At 36.3% G+C, this 10,098-nt stretch overlaps 1 protein-coding gene across 6 annotated transcripts in view; it reads right to left on the bottom strand.

The window, feature by feature from the left end:
* Positions 1 to 1,375: 1,375 nt before the first annotated feature.
* Positions 1,376 to 10,098, bottom strand: part of NDFIP2 (Nedd4 family interacting protein 2) — a 66,211-nt gene continuing 57,488 nt past the window's right edge. For 2 of the 6 annotated variants that reach the window (XM_037895692.2, XM_043534422.1), the window contains 2 exons: positions 5,315 to 5,420; positions 1,376 to 3,258 (listed from right to left, as the gene is read on the bottom strand). In XM_037895692.2, the coding sequence (XP_037751620.1) occupies positions 5,317 to 5,420 (104 nt within the window). In that variant the 3' untranslated portion in view covers positions 1,376 to 3,258; positions 5,315 to 5,316. Of the gene's footprint in view, positions 4,410 to 5,314; positions 5,421 to 10,098 lie in introns of all 6 variants that reach the window. The other 4 variants (XM_043534430.1, XM_037895707.2, XM_037895701.2 and 1 more) reach the window with 3 other exon arrangements.

Raw genomic sequence — 10,098 nt, 5'->3', positions numbered from 1 at the left:
TTTTATAAGCCCTTTCCCCTGCTTGGGGACCATTCCGCAGTTGGGAGCAATAGCTACCATCCTTCCCCCTTTGGGATTAGCTGTTTCGGATCCTTACAATGGGCATCACACTAGTTGCTTTTGGCCTGGAAAGAATACTTCCCTCACTGCCTGATTGGCCTGCAGCAACCCAGGATCCAGTGGCTAGGGTCAGTCGTAAAGTTCATGTTCTTGCAATCTGGTAGATGTCCAGAACAAGTCTGGTTCCTCGATAAACCAGAACTGGATTAGAGGACAGCATCTCCAAAAAAATGTGGAGAATGGGGCTGGAGCTCCTAATGAATGGTACAACGAGGGTTCAACCCCTCTTCCCCCACTTCATTAACTTGTATACATGGGAAGGGCAGTACAGGGTCCCAGCAACAGTGGTGGGACCAGCTTAAATGAGTTGAGAAGGATGGGTGAAGGAAGCCCTCACCAGGTGGTACAAATTACGAAAGGATGACCTGCATCAGGCAAGTTATTGCCAGATTGTTTCCCAGATGCATTAATAAACTGTGGCCTAGCTGAACCACATTCCTGGTGTCTTGGACAAAGGAAACAGGCAAGAAGAAAGCTATATAAATAGGGTTTGTGCAAGTTACTTAAAAATTTAATGTTTTTTCCTCGAACTTCAAAGCTCTATTCTGCATTCAAAACAAAAACTGTTTACAGTCAACCTCATATTAGTTTGTTTTCTAACTTTAAGGCAAAAAGCAAAGCTGGCCAAATTTCTCCAAACCATGGAGGCAGCTGCTCCTATCCAAGTTCACAGGAAATAGCAAGAAAAGTACACAGCATTTGACACATCTGGAAGAGATTGCACAGTCTTTGAAAATACTGTCCTAATTCCTTTCCTCCTGCTGATGATATTTCAGGCTACTAAAGTGCTACATCAACTACAGAGGATTAGATAACATGTAGGCTTTAGCTCTACCCATTCTTTTTGTCAGAACAAAGGAGAAATTTTTCAAGCTAGCCCGGAAAAAACAAACATCCTGATTCAGAAGAAAGAATATTGTGAAATGTACTGGCGTAAACAGAGAAATGAACTGGAAGGTTGATATTTAACTTGGGAAAATTGGTATTTACTGTACTAGGTGACCAAGGTAAATTTAAAAAGGAAATCAGCATTACATGCTTTTCATGTTTGTACTAAGTAGTGAAAAGAAATGTCAATATAGTAAGTTTTAAGTAATAAAGCATGGAATGAAGGGGAGTAGTAGTACAGGAGTCTGGGATTTGTACTCATTTAGCCAGAAATTTACGTGTAATTACATGCTAACTGACATGCGTGAATACTGCAAATGGGTAATTCTTTAATGTAAGGTGCAAAATCCAAAAGCAAACATCATAATTAGCAAAACAAAAAGTAATGTTTTATTTTCTCTCTCATAAGGACAATGAATGAAAAAAAAACAGATGAATTTCAAAGGGAAATGCAAATCAACTATTAAACATAATGAATTTTATTTTATTTTTTCAAGAAAGGCTGGAAAAAGGAGTTTTCCCCTGAAGTGTTAGTCTATGATCATTTACCTTTCTGGTAGTTTTAAAAGATTAAGAATAATGAACAATGTGACCAGTTTACATATGCATTTTTTTAAAACATTCAGTATAGATACAAAATTGAATATAGCACTAACTTAAGACAACAAGTCTCATTCTTTTAATGTTAGTATTAAAGCAAAACTCCAATAAAAAACAGAAAGAAAATAAATGTGTTTCAAAGATGCAAAATATATCGATTACTGGTTGCAACTGAGATTCCAGTTGTAGTAAAGAATTAAGAGGTCTATTCTCCCATTGTGTCAGAATCGTAAGTCTCAGATATTCGTGGGAGTTACGTATGTTTATGAACAGGAGAATGCACCTTCTAGAGATGATATATTTTAAAGCGTAATACTGCTACTTTTAAGTAAATACGATCAAGAACCCATTTCCTATTTTTGCTAGTAGAGGCTTAAAAAAATAAAACACCCATGAAGAAAAAAATGTTATTTCCAAAGTGACAATAAAAATGTACTCATCAGCTTCATTCTTATGTAACACTGGAGTATTTATTCTAAACAAGCATGGTAAGACAGCTATAAAAGCCCTTTTGAGAAATTTAAATAAAACAGATTGTGTTTATATAACACAAACCTTCTTAATTAAGATGATCAGTGTTACAAACCAAGGAACTGATCTGCAATTGCACCTATGTAGAAGCCCAGGCCCAACTACATGGATCCAATTGCAGAATCAGGGCCCAATGGGCCAGTGCTTGCTTGTGAGAGTAGCGCCATCCCTTTTAATGGGACTTTCCATATGCGTATGGGTTTCCAGGATCAAGCCCAAATTAGTTATTCAAATCATAATGCGAGGAAACTAAATTGTTCCAATGGACATTTAAAAGCTTTTGCCCTCTTTTAGAATTATATCTAAAATAAAATTATACTTTAACATCCAAATTAGCCAAAAAATAGTGTGTGTATATATATTGTCCATATGAAGATTAAACATAATTTACAGTGAATGAGAAAATACTGTGGTTACAAATATATTTTGACATAGTTCCTAAGAAGCAATCTAAACAGTAATCTATGCATAGTTATTTACACAGGAGCTAGCTAGAAGGGGTATTTCATTTTTAAATCAATACATATTTTGGTCAGAGTTTGATAAAAGCTGATCAATACAGGTTTATAATAATCAGGAGCTGCAGGTTTTAGTAAACTTTATAACAGAAATGTTGTATGTTGCGCAATCATTCGATGAATCTAAATTACATAAAAAAACTAACTATAAGTCTGACCTGGTTAATCTGAATCATTTAGTATATCCCATTTTTACTCTCAATTTAACTTCAGATCAACAAGACAGTGGTACATACATGCTGAGACAAACCACCACTTAAATCTTTCACAAACAACAAGCACAGATTAACCAATCTGACTGTACTTAATCTCCATCATCAGACTGTATGTATGGTTTGTTCTCAGTTCAATCCTATCCTTTAGTTAGCACATATGCAAATGTGCAAAAACAAAAAGGCAATACTTAATATAAATATTTACTAGAATGAACAGAACTGGCACTTAAGCAAAAACCACCCTGTCATTCGTTTTAGAAGCTGTATCTTTTCTTCACAAATTTGTCTTCTGTTTTTAGTAGTCTTCTATCCTATTAACTTGGAGGGTTACCGATCATCTGGAAATTTCACATTGGTAAAGGAAAGGAATGTCTGGTTGATGCAGTCTGGAGATAAAGAAAGAATCATACTTCAGTTCTTCAGACTGATTACCTGTAAGCAACACTGATAATTGAGTTAAGATTTACAGCGGGGAGGAGGGGAGGAAGGGAAAAGAAAAAAAAAAGCAGCTACTCCCCAAATCAGGATAACAGGAGAAAGTGACAGGATTAAAAAAACAACCCTTAACTTTCAAAAATATTCTATAGTTTTTCTCTTGAACGATTTGTATGTGTCATGATATTTTAGAGCTGCTAACATTGACAAGTAAGTAACTTTCTGTCCAGTGCAATTATTCCTTGTATTAAATGAATAAAATTCATTCATTTATGCTTGTGGGCATTTGCTTTGACTGTATTATTTCAATTTAATACTTAAAACCTTTGAACAAATATTAAGTCTCTTCAAGAGCTGGAGAGCTTTTTTTCCCCACAGCCCTCACTGTGACGAGATCAGAAGTCTGGGGACCAACCCAGCACCCACTGAAGTCAATGAGTTGACTTCAGTGGGTTCTGCATAAATCCTGAATCTTTGATCCTATACCAGATTTCCATCTCAGATGAAAGACTCACCGACCAAACCATCACAGATTCTCTCAGTTTTTCCTTAAAGCCACTGTGTTCAGATACAATGTATGCAGTTAATTTTTAGTACCCCTGAGTTTTAAAAGTTCTATGCCTGCACATATATTTTATTCATCACCATAAATTAATTTAGCAAAATAGATACTAGATGTTTTCATGCAGTGTTTACTATATTTTTCCTTACTATGTAAAGGCCACTGTACTGCTCAGAAAATGAAAGATGTTATTGCTATGAAAAGAATAAAATACTGCAGTGTGGAGACCACTAACTTAGTAATATATGGCATTTGAAAATCAGCCTAAAAGTTTACCTTACTGCATAGTTTTGACAAAATGGCACAAAGTAAACACACAGTACATTGCAATTTCGCTCATTTAGATTTATTTCTTGATCAAGATCTGTAAAGCATAGCATAGCATAATTATTTTCCATATTTTAAATGAGTAGGTGTCTAAGTGGATGTCACCATCTTAAATAAGAGACCCATCATTTCTAGACTAAGTGTCTCCGTTTTTTTCCCCCCAGACTTCCAATACTGTGTTGCTGGTTACTTCATACTGATCCTGAGGCCAATCTTGAAGAAAAAAAAAAAGTTAAGAAAATCATCTTTACGAAGTTAAATATAGCTTCTAAATGAAATCAGATTAAGAACCAATACCAAACATTTCAAGTTGCTCATGAAATAAGGAAAATGCTATAATAGTTACTTGTGGACATGAAGGTAGTGGTTAGTAACGCTAAAAGCAACGGAGTCTCCCTGTATTAAGTTATGTAGCAAAATCCAAAAGATCTACCTAATGGATAAAAAGTCTACAGAAGCAAAAAAGTGGACATGTGCCAAACAGATTAGTCAGATAGCTTAAGGTTATACAGAGCACACTGTTAGATACATCATAAAAATCGTGGCTCACAACTGGCTTTAAAGAGTCATGTACAGAGTCAATATATGTCTGGTTTCAGAGTAGCAGCCGTGTTTGTCTGTCTTTCTTATCTCTCCAGAGCAATATCAATCAGACTTAATATTCAGATTGCCAGTAAGGAAGCACTGATCTGCTTGATCAGTTCACATTTGCTAATGACTATCCTGATTGGCTGCAGATTGATTATACAAGATGAACAATTTTCACCTTAATTTCTAAGTTGGTTTTAGATTTAGAATGCTAGTTTCAAAAGAAAACAATATTTTTACTTTCAAAATGTAGCGTTATAAAAAGCATCATACTTCTAAAGTACCTTCAGAACGCATGGCACAACAAAATTCTCTTTTTGGTAGCCAAGATTTAAAGTTCCTTAAAATAAATCTTGATTTCAGCTTCTCTGTGCTCAGCATTTACCTCTAGAACAGTGGTTCTCAACCTATTTACCATTATGGTCCACATGCAATACTACTGTACAGCTGTGTGCTGACTGGGCTGCAGATTGAGAACCACTGCTCTAGAGACTTAAGTTTTAATATTAAATATTTACAAAATTGCTTACCTCTAATACAAGAAGAAAAATCTTGTTCTATGAGCAGCTGCCATGCTTTCAGACATGTTTCGGACTTTAAGGTAATTGACAAATCCTCGGAAGAACAGGAGGAGACCTGAAAATATTTAAAATAGATATCATGAGAAGAAGTGCTAAGGTAGCCAGTCATATTAATAGGTTAAATTATTAGCTGTATTAAAATAATGGAAAAAGTCAGTATTATTTGTATAACCCTGATCTTCCACAAACCAACCATGAGTTGTGAGTCTTTAGTGTCTTGTCCCATTCATATCTATATAAATTTATGTATCTAGATATATAGTTCCAACATCAGGAAAGATTTTACAATGAACTTCAGGGTTTTAGGTTACTAAACAAACATACAAAACAATTTTTTTTGAAGTACACAAAGAACGTTTGCTATACAGTTTTACAACATTGCTCCGTTTCTTCCTTTTTTAAAAAAAATATAGCTTCTAACTCAGAACAATAAAACTGCTGCTGTGTCAGAAGACCATCTGAATTCTAAAACATAACCAGAAATATATAGATGTAGGAGAATAAATGTATTTCCAGAAAAATAAATAAAATAAAAATAAAAGCGCTAGCAGGAAGATAAATGGCAATAGATGACTGCTTGATGTTTGGACTGGTGAAGTTTTTGGCTGGCTAAAAGAAGAGGCAGAGTGTTGACTGATTAACACAAGATTTGTTGAGCATTAGTTGTAAATACATGCTTTTTTGGTGTAAGTCGCTTAGAAAGTAACACCACACTTTCTCTAAATTATTAGAGCTGAAAGATGAGGGAGTTACTTATAACAGTCGGTACAAAAACTGGTCAAATGGAAGATATTTTTCAAGTTTCAATGTATAATTAAATGAACTCACTGTCATATGATGTTGATGACAATTTAGCAATTCAGTGACAGACTGGACATTTTTTTAACAAAAAGACTATCAATGAGTATAAAGCTGGTAATATGGCCTAGGGGAGAAAGTATACGGGGACTCAGGAAACCTTAGTTCTATTCCCAGCTCCGCTATTCCCCTGCTGGGTGACCTTGGGCAAGTCACTTTACCTCCCTGTGCTTCAATTTCCCCACCTATAAGATGTGGATAATGATATAAAGGAAGTAAGTAAAACATTTTGAAATCTACTGATGAAAAGGGCTATTTAAGAGCTAGGTGGTATTAATTTATTATTATTATTATTATTATTATTATAGTAAATAGTGAAAAAAGTAGTTGTAGAAGGTACATCGCACTTCACGATTATGGTTTTATAATCTCTAACTTTTAGGCATTAAGAGGACACTAATACTCCATCTGCCTATTGTGAGGTTTTTTGCACTTTCTTCCATGCTGCTGGCCATTGTCAGAGACAGTATAATGGACTAGATGGATTCTGGGTCTGAACGAGCACAGCAACTCCTATGTTTGAGATGATGGTGCCCCTTTAGGATTAGCAAGCTTCTTTTAGAATACTGAAAAATTAATTTCACCAGCCCATGTATGTGTTCCTCACTACTACAGCTAAGCTTACAGAGGGCAAGTCTACACTATAAAATTAAGTCAACCTAAGTTACATCAACGTACTGCCACCGCAGTAATTCCATCGCTTTTACACATCCACACTATGCCTTGTGTTAGTGGTGCACATCCCCACCAGGAACGTTTGCACCAATTTAACTGCTAGCGTAGGGCATTGCGGGAGTGTTTCTGAAAGGGAGCAGTTGATGTAAGCAACACAGGGTATACAATGACATTGTGTCGACACAAACTACATCAATTTAAGCGCTATGTCTCTCGCAGAGGTGGAGTTATAAAGTTGGTGTCGTGGGAGAGTTACATCAGTCGGAGCTACGTTTTAGTGTAGATGCTTACAGTTAGGTAGACGTAAGCTGCCTTACGTCAACCTAACTCTGTAGTGTAGACCAGGTCATAATTAGAACTGTATGCTCATCTGAGGACTGAATATTTTACAGTTGTCTTGAAGTTTATACTAGTGGATCCCAAACTTTCTTGTGTGTTAGTCAAAACCAATTCTTGCTATGGGAATGGCACACTTTCTCCCCTCCCCTGTATCCCAACAGGCTATGTCCCAATACAGTTACTGTAATTGCCCTGCTTTTGTTCATCCCCGCCCCCACACTATGCTGGGCAAGGACTTTTGTTTCCTTTTCACTGTGATTTCTTTCCTGTGTGTTTTTTCCCCTATTGAACTCTTTTTTGCTTTTTGTTGTGTAGAAATCACCCTACTAAAAAACTAAACTCATTCACCCAGCCACCAATAAATGGTGCCAGGGGTTAGGGAAAGTTTTGCAGATTGTTGACTTTGAGAGTAGAGTTATGTGAATAACTCATTGTTTGGTTCATTGGCAGTTCCAAAAACCTGTGGAAAAAAATTAATGTCAGATCAACCCAAAGCAAAATTTTCCTGAGTTTTCAGCAAATGGGGGAGTTCAGGGTCAAATTAAACATTTGTTTGACCTGAAATTAAACGTTTCATTTCTGGGAATTTTTAACCTTTTAAAACAAAAACAAAGGACATTTGAAACAAAGGGCTAGATTCACAAGGGAACTTTGGTGCCATTCACAAGACTGAGTAGACAGAGATGCTCGCAACATGCCTAATAAACCAGTGGTCAGGGCACTCACCTGGGATGTGGAAGATCCAGATTCAAATTCCCATTCTAGAGCAGGGACTTGAAACCAGGTCTCCCACCTCCCAGGTGAGTGGTGGGTCTCTCTCCCCCATTGCAGCTGTTCTGCTTTGTATAAATTATATATTCATTTGAGCAGGGACTGGAACATTGGTGTCTCCCCACCAATCCCCAAACTGTGTGCTTTGTTAACTGGACTAAAAAAAAAAAAAAAAAAAAAAAAAAATCATTCTCACTTACTCTTTCTGGTCCAATGAACATTTAATTTTTCCAAGTGAAACAATTCACCAAAATCAACATGAATTCATGAAATATTTCAGCTGACCTGGTTCAGCATTTTTTGATGAAAAAAGTTTTAGCCAAACCATTTCACCCAGCTCTATCTAAGAGCAAGTCCTAGGTTTTTGTGACTAAGCTGAAAGCTGTGGGAATAGAGAAGTTTAGACTGCATTCTACTGCATGAACCTGCAACCATGCACACAAACTGCTTCCATGTCCAGCTGTAGGGGCTGTGCAAGAGCAGGAAGGGAGGGCAGGTGGCTTTCAAGGACCCACAGCTGAAAGCTCTTTTTTGCATAGCATGTATATTGAGCAGCAGATCCAAGCTCAATCAACTTTCTGTATTTCTCCCAGATGGGAAACTTAGCCAGCAGTGCATTTTTTTATTTAAGAAACAAAGCACCTTTTTTTAAAATTAGTATTTTCTCCCCCCTCAGTGTGTTTACTTCGTGCATTTGACAGTACTTCATGAGCAGCCAGTCTGACTCTTTCGTGGGTAGTACACCCCTCTCTTCAGGCTCTAAAAAAGGGAAGTAAGTATGCAGTAGGCATCTAACGATGAAAAAAAGAAAAGGGAGATGATGGGTGAGCCTGAGCATGTTTGATGGTGCCACTCAAAGTATTGTCCAAAAGATCCTTCTAAACATAAGGAAGACAGCAGAAAAACTTTCTGTTTTTCCTTTTTTAAAAGGATTTTTTTAAAAAAAGGACAGATCATGCCCTTTAAACGGTGTTCCAACCAGAAAGTTGTGGTTTTTTTAAAGTAGTAAAAAAAAATAATAATTCTGTCCCTTCAAGCTCAGAGTATTCTTTTCCATGTTCTGTTAAGTCTCTACTTAGTTAAATTCTGACACTGTGATTTTTGTCACTAATACATAGGCCAAGATGTTAAAGACTGTAATTTTAAAATATTCACACATAAATAAATGTTTGGACTGACAAAGCGATCTTTAGAAAGTGAGAATGATAATTGTTCAATACATCTAAATGCCAGGTAGTGCCTTTCATCCCAAAAGGATTCCAAAAAATATTATAAAGTTTACAAATTAAGGTCAACATTTTCAAACTTGTGAGACTGAAGTTAAGCTTCTTAATTTGTATCTGGCATCTAAACAAAAGTGGCCCGATTTTTTTTAAATTTAATTTTATTTTTTTTGGAGGTCCTGAGTACCCACAAAATGTTACTGAAATTAATGGGAGCTGCAGGTGCACAGAACCTCTGAAAAGCACCCTCCTTTTATATAGGTGGACAAAGATGAGTTAAGAATCCTTACTTTAGGCATCCAAGTTTGAACATTTTGACTTAAAATTATTTTATATGTATGCAGGGAATCATTTCATCCACTCCTGAAATACAGTCACCCCTGGGATGAAACATGAAAGCTATTTAAAGGCCTGGTGCTAAGAGGTTTTCAGCAATTGTGATTCCAATTGATTTCTGGCCCCAACAGTGCACCGCAACAGAACAAAAGCAAGTTGAGGATAAAAAGTGAAGAATACCCCTCATATCCGACTGAAAGCGAAAGGGGAAATGTTAGCGTGTTCCAAGGATCTTTAATGATCATAAACAGTCAATAACTGGGTTCTACATCTCGCCCAACAGCGTAAGGCCCCTAACATACTGTTGCCAGGTCCCTTACATCTCAGAGGAAAGACTGCCACCTACTGATCCAGCAACATCACATTTTAGTGCATTTCTTGAGTTAGAAAATGGCAGGAATTAAAATAAATTAATGGTATAAGCTGAACTCTCACATAAGGAAAAAGCTACAATGGTAGTATGTTTATACATCATAATTATTTAACTAAAGCAGAGACAAGAGGAGCAAAAATTAGAAATCTATGAAAACT

The sequence above is a fragment of the Chelonia mydas genome, chromosome 1, assembly GCF_015237465.2.
Source record: "Chelonia mydas isolate rCheMyd1 chromosome 1, rCheMyd1.pri.v2, whole genome shotgun sequence".
Lineage (NCBI taxonomy): Eukaryota > Metazoa > Chordata > Testudines > Cheloniidae > Chelonia > Chelonia mydas.
Note: the sequence above shows the minus strand (reverse complement) of the source record. Positions and strands in the feature narration are given on the sequence as shown.